Genomic DNA, 10,643 nt, shown 5'->3' on the forward strand with positions numbered 1-10,643 from the left:
AGGAGAGAGGAGGAGAGAGGAGGAGAGAGGAGGAGAGAGGAGGAGAGGAGAAGGAAGATAAGGAAGGGGAGGAGAAGGAGGAGAAAGACAAGGAGAAAAGGAGGAGGAGGAAGAAGAACAGAAGAAAGAGGGGGAGGAAGAGGACAAGGAGGAGGACAAGGACAAGGTTTACCTTGTAGGCCTTCACAAAGCGGACGAACACCGGGAAGAAGACCGAGGGCGGGGTTGTCTTGGGATTCTCCCCGAAATACTTCACAGCATCATCAAAGGCATCCTGCAACAGGCACAGCTTCAGAGCCCTGCACACCCTCCCAGGCATCCTCCCCACCCCCAGCATTCCATGGAAACAGCCCATCCCTGGGTGTCACCCCCCCACCGCAAATCCCAGGAACACAGAAGTACCTGGGCTATTTTGGCATCGTCCTGGAGCTTCTTGAGCTTGCCCTCGTTGCTCTGGATGAAGTCCTTGAGCATGGTGTTGTGGTCGTGCATGGTGTACTCGCGCTTGGTCAGCTCCAGGCCCCGCTGCAGCTCCTTCACGTCCAGCAGGACGTTCTCCAGGGACACTGCGAAAGGAAACAGGAATGCTCAGCCCACAGGCTGAGTGATTCCCGGCGGGCAGAGCCTGCTGTGCCAGGAAACGCCATCCCAGGAGGCTGCAGGAGGCTGCTGCACCTGCTGCTGCCTTCTCCACGTAGTGCAGCTCGTTGTAGAACAGGGCCACGTGCTGGTACTTCTCCTTCACCACGTTGGAGATGTAGTGCAGCAGCGTCTGCTTCCGGTCTGTCGACTTCGTTTCCAGGAGCTGGGAAGAGCAGGAGCAGAGGTGTGGGGAGCTGGCAGCAGGCTCCAAGCTCAGGGACTCACCGGTGCTGCCCCAGCGTCTTTTCCATGCTGGAAGCACCAGTGGAGTCCCTCAGCAGCCACTCACCCTCGGGTCACCACAACCCCCTGAAGGGCCACAGGGCTGGGATGGAGAGGATGGAAAACTGGGAAAGGACCTAGGGGTGATGAACATGAGCCCAGGGGTGCCCAGGTGGGCAAGAGGCCAGTGGCCCCTGGGCTGTGCCAGCCCTGGTGTGACACAGCCCCAGGGCAGTGCCCGTCCCTGTGCTGGCGCTGCTGGGGCACCTCCAGTGCTGGGGACAGCTCTGGGACAAGGGGGACCCTGGGGGGCTGGAGGAGTCCAGGGAAGGGAACGGAGCTGGGAAGGGGCTGGAGAATTCCTGAGGGAGCTGGGAAAGGGGCTCAGCCTGGAGCAAAGGAGCTCAGGGGGGACCTTGTGGCTCTGCACAAGTCCCTGACAGGAGGGGGCAGCCGGGGGGGGTCGGGCTCTGCTGGCAGGGAACAGGGACAGGAGGAGAGGGAACGGCCTCAGGCTGGGCCAGGGGAGGCTCAGGGTGGACAGCAGCAGGAATTTCCCCATGGAAAGGGTGCTCAGGCCTTTGAAGGAGCTGCCCAGGGGGGTTTGCAGTGCCCATCCCTGGAGGGATTTCAAAGCCCTGTGGATGTGGCACCTGGGAACAGGGGTCAGTGGTGGCCTTGGCAGAGCTGGGAATGGTTGGACTCCATAACCCTGGAGAGCTTTTCCAATCTCAGTTACTCCCCAGCTCTAATTCCCAGCTGGTGCCCACAGCACATCCCAGCTTTTCTTACCAGGTCTAAACTCTGCAGCTTAAATCCATACACAGCCCCTCGTTTGCTGCTGTTCATGTAATTCCCAAGAGCCAGGATGATCTGCCAGGGTGAAACAGAGCAGAGCAGGAATTCTCAGGACAAATTCCTGGAAGTTTAGACACCCCTGGAAGGAGAGCTGGGGTCAGACCTACCTCCAGGATTTTCTTCAGTTTTTGGGATGACTTTATGGAGACAGAGGCAGCGATTATGGCGTGGAGTTGCTGCGGGGAAACACAGAGAAAGCTTTGGTTAATGCCCATCCAGCCAGGAGAAAAATGAACATCCTGAAAAAACCCCTCCTGGTTTTCATCCACACCATGGGACAGAGCATGGATGTCCCTCTGCCACAGAGCCAGGCTGGGAGAGCTGGGAATGTTCACCTGGAGAAGGGAAGGACACAGGGAGAGCTCCGAGCCCCCCCTGGCAGGGCCTGAAGGGGCTCCAGGAGAGCTGGAGAGGGACTGGGGCCAAGGCCTGGAGGGACAGGACACAGGGAATGGCTTCCCACTGCCAGAGGGCAGGGCTGGATGGGAGATTGGGAATTGGGAATTGCTGGCTGGGAGGGTGTGCAGGCCCTGGCACGGGGTGCCCAGAGCAGCTGGGGCTGCCCCTGGATCCCTGGCAGTGCCCAAGGCCAGGCTGGACACTGGGGCTTGGAGCAGCCTGGGACAGTGGGAGGTGTCCCTGCCATGGCAGGGGATGGAATGAGATATTCCTTATTTTCCCTTCCCACCCAGCCCAGTCTTGGATTCTGTGAATGTTCCCCTGCCCTGACACTCCAGGATTCCAAACTCTTCGTCTGCCCACTGGATTCACTCCCCTCAGATGTTCTGGGGTAAGAAAGAATCCCTTCCAGCTGTGGACATTCCCTGCTCCCGCTCACCGGGGTGAGCATCTGGATGCTCTCGGCGAAGTTGCCGATGAAGGCCATGATGGTCATTTTCTGCATGAGCCTCTCGATCTTGCTGAACTGCATCATGAACCTGTCCTCGTCCGACAGGTTCTCCAGGGGCTTCCTCTCCCTCTCGTAGAGCCTCAGCACCTTCACCTCGTTCTCCGTGGGCAGGAACCGCATCAGGCATTCCACGAAATCCACCGGCAGCGTCTTCAGGTCAAACCTGCGGGAAAATCCCAGGAAAGGGTGTGGGGATACCCCTCTGCAGGGAAGTGGCCAGGCCAGGGATGTCTCTCGGCTCTGGAGTCAGGCTGGGAGAGCTGGGAATGTTCCCCTGGAGAAGGGAAGGACACAGGGAGAGCTCCGAGCCCCTTGCAGGGCCTGAAGGGGCTCCAGGAGAGCTGGAGAGGGACTGGGGACAAGGGATGGAGGGACAGGACACAGGGAATGGCTTCCCAGTGCCAGAGGGCAGGGATGGATGGGAGATTGGGAAGGAATTCTTCCCTGTGAGGGTGGAGAAGAGCTGGGCTGGAATTCCCAGAGCAGCTGTGGCTGTCCCTGGATCCCTGAAGTGTCCCAGGCCAGGTTGGACGAGGCTTGGAGCAGCCTGGGACAGTGGGAGGTGTCCCTGGATGAACTGGATGGGCTTTAAGGTCCTTCCCAACCCAAACCAGTCCGGGATTCAGCTCCACATGAAGAAAAGCAAAGAAGAAGCTGTGAAGCTCCTCCTGCCCTGCACATGGAGCTGGGAACAGGATCCAGGGATAATGGGAATGATGCTGCTTCCATTTCCAAACACGTGGCCATTCCCTCACCCCTCCAGGCTCGTTTTTCCAGGGAAAAGAGGAGAGGAGCAGCAAATATTCGTATTTAATTGACCCAGAGCCCCCTAAAGCCCAACTGCTGAACCTGCCAGGGCCTGGGGCAGGTTTGGGTCACTCCTGCCCAAAGGCAAAGCCTGGCATCCACATCCTTAAGGGAGGAGTGGGAGATGTTTGCCATGGCCAGGATGAGTCTGGGTGGATTTGGGATCAGCCCAAGGAGCAGCAGCCACACCTATCCCAGGAGCAGGGAAGGACCCGTACCAGTTCCTGAGGCCACTCCACAAACCTAATTCCATGCAAAATCTGCTCCAGCACCTGGGCTAAACTCATCCTTCACGGAGCAAACCAAAAGGGCTGCCTGTTCCTGTGTTCCCTCTGGATTTTGCTCATTGCATCAGGAAATATCTGGGAGCTGCCATGGCAAACTGGATGGGCTGGGATGAGCTGCTTTAATAAAGGGAGTGCTAATTTGTCAAACCTCAACAGGGACTCAGCAACACCAAGCCGAGAGCTTCCTGAGTTCCAGGCAATCGCATTTCTGGGAATTCACAACCATTCCGTCCTTCCCCCGGAATTTTTTTCCAGCTGCCAAAGCATTTCCATCAACCGCCAATTCCAAACCCTTTCCCAGCGCTCCCAGTAAAGCTCAGGCAGGATTCCCTCGCTGCCAGGGGCTGCACTCACACGTGGATGGCTTTGCAGATCTCATCCGCCGTTTTCCCGGCTTTCCGCAGGGTGATGGCCAAATTCTTGGCTCTGTTGGCATCCAGCAGCGTGACTTTGTTGGATCCTTTCTGAGGGATCTTCTGCTTGCTGGAAGTCAGATCCATAGCTGGGCCCTGCGCCTTCGTTTTGAATATTTCCTCAAATTCATCCACATTTAGATCCTGGAAAGGAAAGGAAGGGATTTATCCCGCAGGGAACACTAAATCCTAACCCAGAGTGGCAGGGAAAGCGTTGTGCCGGCTGAGACTGCATCATGGAATCATGGAATGGTTTGGGTGGGAATCTTAGAGCTCATCCCAATTCCACCCCCTGCCACGGGGACACCTTCCACTGTCCCAGGTTTTTCCCAACCCTGGCTTTGGAATCCAGAGAATTTCAGGGGCCGAGGGATGGAGGGAACAGGCTCCTGAGCTGGGATCAGGAAATCTGGCCAGATCCCAGAAATCCAGCTCTGCCCATGTTCAGAAATTGAGGAACACTCGTTATCCATGGGAGCATCCAGGAGCTGGAATGAGCCCTTTCCCAAGGTCACTGCTGTGCCCTATCCCTGTGGGAAGCTTCCCACTCCCCACAACTCCCTGACAGGAGGGGGCAGCTGGGGCTCTGCTCCCAGGGAACAGGGACAGCAGGAGAGGGAATGCAATCTTGTTGCTCCAGCAGAGGTTTAGTTGGATATTGGGAAAATTCCTTCCTGGAAAGCGTGGTCAGGCACTGGAAGGGGCCGGAGCCGCCATCCGGGAGGGGTTGAACCCGCTGGGGATGTGGCACCTGGGGACACGGGGCAGTGCTGGCCTGAGGGCTGCATGGGGCGCTCTGAGAGGCTTTCCCAGCCCAACCATTCCATGATTCCCTGCTTTCCCGGGCAGCAGGGAGGGAGCAGGGGCACCTCGAGGATCCTCTCGTCGTCGATCTCGTTGAAGACGGTGCCGTTGATCTGGTTGGGCTTCAGGGCCACCCAGTTGAACACGGGCATGCGGAACTTGGTCTTGATGGGCTTCTTGATCTTCACAGCTGCGGAGAGTGCACGGAAAACTCCTGGGAAACTGCCTGGGAACGCCACAGCGCAGCTCCCCAGCTGGAATTCAGCACTGGAGGAGAACTGGCTGGACCCCATTATCCCACTGGAATCCTGGAAAGGTGTCGCTGCCTCCAGAGGCTGCTGGAGAGGGGAATCCCAGCCCTCAGCAGGACAGCACCAACCCCCAGGGCTCTGCAAACTTCCCAAAGGGAAATCTGGGATTCCTGTAGCGCCACAAGCTGCCTGGATTGACTTGAACTCCCAGGCTCTGTCCAAATTCCATGGAAAAGGGGGAATGTGGGTGAATCCAGCCCTGCCCTGCTGCTGGCAGAGCCCTCCCTGAGCTGTGTCACAAATAGGTGACAAGAAGGGAAAAAAGCCCCATTCCCAAGGGTTTTGGGGAAACTGCAGTGGGGCACCTCAGCAGGTTTGAGTTTCAAGGCCAGAGGGGCTGAGCTGCAGCAGAGCTGGGCTTTAACAGGGGTTTAAAACCAAGTTTTAATTCCTGTGCCATGCAAATCCAGCTAATCGGAGTCGGGAACTCTGGAGTAACCTGGGAATTTAGACAGAGGAGCTGGGAAAATGAAACCTGGAAATGAGGCCTGATCGTTCCCAAACAGCGATGCTGGAGCAGGGGAACAACCCTTCCCTGTTCCTATTATATTCCTATTCCTATTGTATTCCTATTTCTATTCCTATTCCCATTCTATTCCTATTTCCATTTCCATCCTATTCCTATTTCTATTCCCATTCCTTTTTCATTCCTATTCCCATTCCTATTCCCATTTCCATCCTATTCCCATTCCCATTTCCATCCCATTCCCATCCTATTCCTATTCCCATTCCCATTCTATTCCTATTCCTATCCCTATCCCATTCAATCTGGAAGCCACAGGAATAATTTCCATAATCCAGTTTCCCTTTCTTTTCCTTTAAATGAAAACACAGACTTGTTCCTTGCTAAAAAATCAATCAATTACAGTCACCAATCAACTTTTTTCCCCTGAATTACTTCCCAAAAAATCAGTTCTTGTTCTTACAAACATGGAACAGAAACCCTGGTCCTGCAGTGCTGGCCACCACGTGGACAACAGGGAATACACAGAATATTCCACTGTGTATTTTGGGAATGGGATTTGTCCAACTTGTGCTCTAACACTAAACAGAGCTTTGCTCTCTGCTTAATTAATGGGGTTACTTAAAGTAATTCCTACAATAAAAGAAGCTTTGAACACCCATGGAAAAAGGAATTTTCTACTTGTGCATACACTGGAATGGATAATTATCTGCTCCCGGGTTATTCCAGGACATGGAAGGCAGGAACGCCTCGTGGGAAAGATAACGGAGCCCAGAATCCCTTTGGATTTCCCTTCTCCTCCTCCCTTCCCGAGCTCTGAGTGCCCAAATGCCAAGGGCTGGCTCTGACCTCCCCCTGCCCATCCCCTGGAGCCCCTGGGCACCCCCCAGGACACAGGGAATGCCGGGATAAGGAATACTTAGCAGCAAGGAACCTACAGAAGAGCTTGATGGGCCCATCTTAGCAGGAAGCAGAAGGAACAGAGAAAGAAGTGTTAGGAAAGGTCAGAAAAGCAGCAGTTGTTATTTCCCGACTCCCCTCGGCCCCACAGCGTTCCTGCCCTGGGAATGCCCCTTCCCATGGAGCCCTCAGATCCAGAAAAGGCACTTCCAGTCCCATTCCCTCGGAATTCCCACCGAAGAATGGGATCTGCAGCCCAGCAGCCCCCAGGCACCTCCAGGGCCCCATCCCGAGGGATCAGCCCTCCCTGGTGCCTTTGGGCCTTGATTTTCCAACACCCTGGGACCCTCTGGATGCTTTTTGTCTTCCAAAGAATCTTTAAAGGCTGGGATACTGCATTAGATTTTTTGTCTTTAACAAAGCTCTTCATGGGAGTCTCTTGCTTTGGACTCCTGACGAGCTCTGGAGATTTCTGGTGCAATCAGTCAGCCCTCACTCACTCCCTGAGACACCTGGCAGGTGGCAGTGACTAAAACATGGACAAGGATGGGCAACAAATTGTTCTTCCTGCCAAAAAATTCCCAAATTTTGCCTTTTCTTCCCAGATTTCCACAAAAAAGTTCCCAAATTTCGCACAGGTATTTCTTCTCAGAAGAAATCAAACCCATGTTCTGTCAAAGTCAGAAATGACCCTGTTCATAAAATACTTTTGGTGCGAGTTTGGTTCCACTGGAGAATCCAACTCTTCCAGACCAAACCCAAACCGCTGGGTTGATAAATCCCAGAATCCCAGACCGGTGTGGGTTGGGAAGGACATTGAGGATTATCCAGTTCCACCATCCCAGGCTGCTCCAAGCTGGCCTTGGGCACTTCCAGGGATGGATGGGGCAGCCACAGCTTCTCTGGGCACCCTTGGAAAACCCCAAATACTCTTTTCTTTCCATGAGCTCCTCATCCCAAGCCCAGGGAGGCCCAGTGGGATTTGTTTTGGGGCAGCACTGGGGTGCCCTGCCCACCCCTGAGGGAGAATTACCTGCGAGGCCAGAGTTGAAGACCACGGTGGGCGAGGCCGTGCCGGGCAGGGGGGGAGCTGAGGGCGGGGGCGGAGGGGGCAGCGGAGCCGCCGGAGCCGCGTCCGGAGCCGGGCCCGGGAGAGGAGGAGGAGGAGGAGGAGGTGGAGGAGGAGGAGGTGGTGGTGGAGGTGGAGGTGGCACTGCCACGGGGCCGTTGGGCACTGTGGGATGGAGGGAAAATGGAGTTAGCATGGAGTGAAGGGTCACAAAGGAAGAGCCACAATATCCCCACTGTCCCCTCCCCAGAGCCACAACATCCCCTGGGGTCCCCTCCCCACCCCGAGCCACCAAAGGCCTTCAGCACCTGGAAGTGCCCTCAGGAAAGGAGGGACCAATTTTTCCATCCACGGAAAAACAGGAGATGGAGGGGGCAGCCGGGGGGGGTCGGGCTCTGCTGGCAGGGAACAGGGACAGGAGGAGAGGGAACGGCCTCAGGCTGGGCCAGGGGAGGCTCAGGGTGGACAGCAGCAGGAATTTCCTCATGGAAAGGGTGCTCAGGCCTTGGAAGTGCCCAGAGAGGTTTGGAGTGCCCATCCAGGTGCCCCCACAGCTGGGATCTGCCCCCTTCCTCACCTGCCTCGGGTGACCCTGGCAGGGTGGGCAGGGGGGGTGGAGGTGGGGGCAGTGGCACTGAGGGGCCAGCTCCGGGTGTGGCACAGGTCCCTGGCACTGCCTCCGCTCCTGCCGGCACCATCCCGGAGCCCAGGGCCACGGGGAGGATGGAAATATCCCCATCCCCTTTCTTCTGGATCTTGATGGTTCCCTGCTTCTCCAGCTCGTGGATCTTCTTCTCCAGCGTGGATTGGCGCTGGATGGCTTCCTCCTTCTCCTTCACCATCTTCCTCAGGGTGTGAACCTGCGTGTTTGCATCCTTGTAGATCTCCTGGAATGATGCAGACACAGGGAATGTGCATTCAGAATTCCGAGGCCAGCAGCAGAACAGCCTGATCCAGACAGGGGCTTGCACTGCATGTGCCCAGGGCAGCCCCTCCAGAGGAATTCCAGATTCTCCCACCCTTTGGGACCTGCACAGGTCCAAAACTCCCACCTGGAATGCTCCAGATGTGGACAGTGAGATGTGTCCATCTCACTCAGTGATTCCTGGCACATCCAAAGGGATTTATGTCCATCCTTGGAGTGCACACACAAATAATTCCACCAGAAATCTGCCCCAGGCTCTAAATTGGGAAGCCAAGAGAATTCCCCTGCCCCAGATCCGTGATCTCCACTCCCTGCATCCTGCACCCAGCCGGGGCTTCCCCGTCCCACTCACGCGGATCACGTCCAGTTCTTTGTTCCTTTGCATGAGTTGCTTTTCCAGTTCCACAATCTTGGCCATGGCTTCATTCTCCGTATCCTGGAGCTTTTCAGATAACTGTCCAGCACAAGAGAAATGGATTAAAGAACTGGAAAACTGGGTGTTTATCCATCAAAACAAGAGGTCACTTCTTGGAGCAGCAGCACTTGATAAATTATTGATATTCCAGGAAACCCTGAAGCCTTTCCTTGGCAAGAGAACAGATTCCTGCTTGAGATGGGAGACATCAAGTTGGAATGGGCTTGGAGCACCCCGGGAGAGTGGAAGGTATCCCTGTCAGGGCAGGCGGTGGCACTGGATGAGTTTCAGTGTCCCTTCCAACCCAAACCATTCCATGATTCCTACAACACCTTAGAGGGGCAAACACTGCACAGCAAGAACAGATTTATTCCAAGTGATGGAAACACAGGGATGGTGAGAGAAGGGAAAGCCTTTTCTCATTTTTAAAAAATGGAGAACTCCCTTTTGTACTCATTTTCCAAAAGCCAGGCCACGTCTCCCGGCCTAAAGGAAAACACCAAGGTTTGGGACAGCAAACCCTGAGTATCTACACAAGAGGATTTTCCAGCCCCTTCCCTCCTGAGCCCCTGTTTAAGGCACAGCCAGGATGGCTTCTCCCTCTATTTTGGGCCTGCTCTGCCGAGGAGTTGGAATTCTCTGTGGAAATCAGCTCTCGCAGCTCCCACACCCGTGCAGAGGCTCCCTGTGCCAGGCGGGAGCACAACCAGCGCCTGATTAACCCCCAGGACACAGGCCCAGCAATCCCAAGGCTTTTTCCAAGGGAACCTCCCCCCAAACCTGGCCTGGCAAATCCAGAATCCCGGTGGCACCACTCACATGGGAAAGGTTTTCTTCCAGTTCTTCCACCCTCTCCAGGGCTGCGTTCTTGGTCTCCGCGTCCTCCAGCAGAGCCCCCACGTCGAACACGTTGTCCAGGTAGGCCTGGATCTGCACCTGCAGCTTGTCACTCTCCGTGTGCTTCAGCTTCTGCACAGCCCAGGGGACACAGGTGACACAGGGGACACAGGTGACACAGGGGACAAAGGGGACAAAGGGGACACAGGGGACAGCGGGCACTGGGACAGGCCGGGGGGCAGGGGGAGCTCAGGGCACTTCCACCACCCAGGGAAACCCTCTGGACATCAAACAGTTCAGTTAACCAGGGTCTTCTCTTCCGTTGCTCCAGGGGATACTGAAGCTTCCCTGCCCATGAAGGGCTGGAATGAGAGCTTTAAGGTCCTTTCCAGCCCAAACCATTCCATGATTTCCTCCATGTTTGCTGGGAAAGGCTCTGCCGGGTCTCCATGGACTCCCCAGAGCCACCTCCAGGCCCCAAACACACCCATGGCCAGTGCAGCCATGTCCAAACAAATCCCACAGACCCCAAATCCCTCTCCTGATGGATACTGAGCAGGAATCAGCAGGGACAAGTCATTCCCATGCCAACAGGAGCAGCGTTTCCATGGATGTGCTCCTGAGGACAGGGACAAAAATGCTGCCTGGAGAGGTTGTGGCTGCTCCAATCCTTGGAAGTGTCCAAGGCCAGGCTGGACGGGGCTTGGAGCAGCCTGGGATAGTGGGAGATGTCCCTGCCCATGGCACAGGGGACTGAGAAGCTCCTTAGGGTCCCTTCCA

General features: G+C 55.8%; 1 protein-coding gene across 1 annotated transcript; it reads right to left on the reverse strand.

Moving 5' to 3' along the window:
• Window positions 1-118: 118 nt before the first annotated feature.
• Window positions 119-10,084, reverse strand: LOC121672369 (formin-like protein 2; the record flags this gene model as incomplete). The annotated part of the gene is made up of 13 exons (XM_042044989.1): window positions 119-274; window positions 403-566; window positions 676-805; window positions 1,657-1,737; window positions 1,830-1,898; window positions 2,561-2,795; window positions 4,081-4,283; window positions 5,009-5,133; window positions 6,656-6,676; window positions 7,651-7,851; window positions 8,264-8,573; window positions 8,964-9,065; window positions 9,846-10,084. Coding segments are annotated over 13 exons (2,036 nt in total), but the record flags the coding sequence as incomplete, so codon positions are not given.
• Between the last annotated feature and the right edge of the window lie 559 nt (window positions 10,085-10,643).

Source organism: Corvus kubaryi, unplaced genomic scaffold, assembly GCF_017639235.1.
Source record: "Corvus kubaryi isolate FWS band 111438036 unplaced genomic scaffold, C.kubaryi_AGA036_p1.0 54014, whole genome shotgun sequence".
NCBI lineage: Eukaryota > Metazoa > Chordata > Aves > Passeriformes > Corvidae > Corvus > Corvus kubaryi.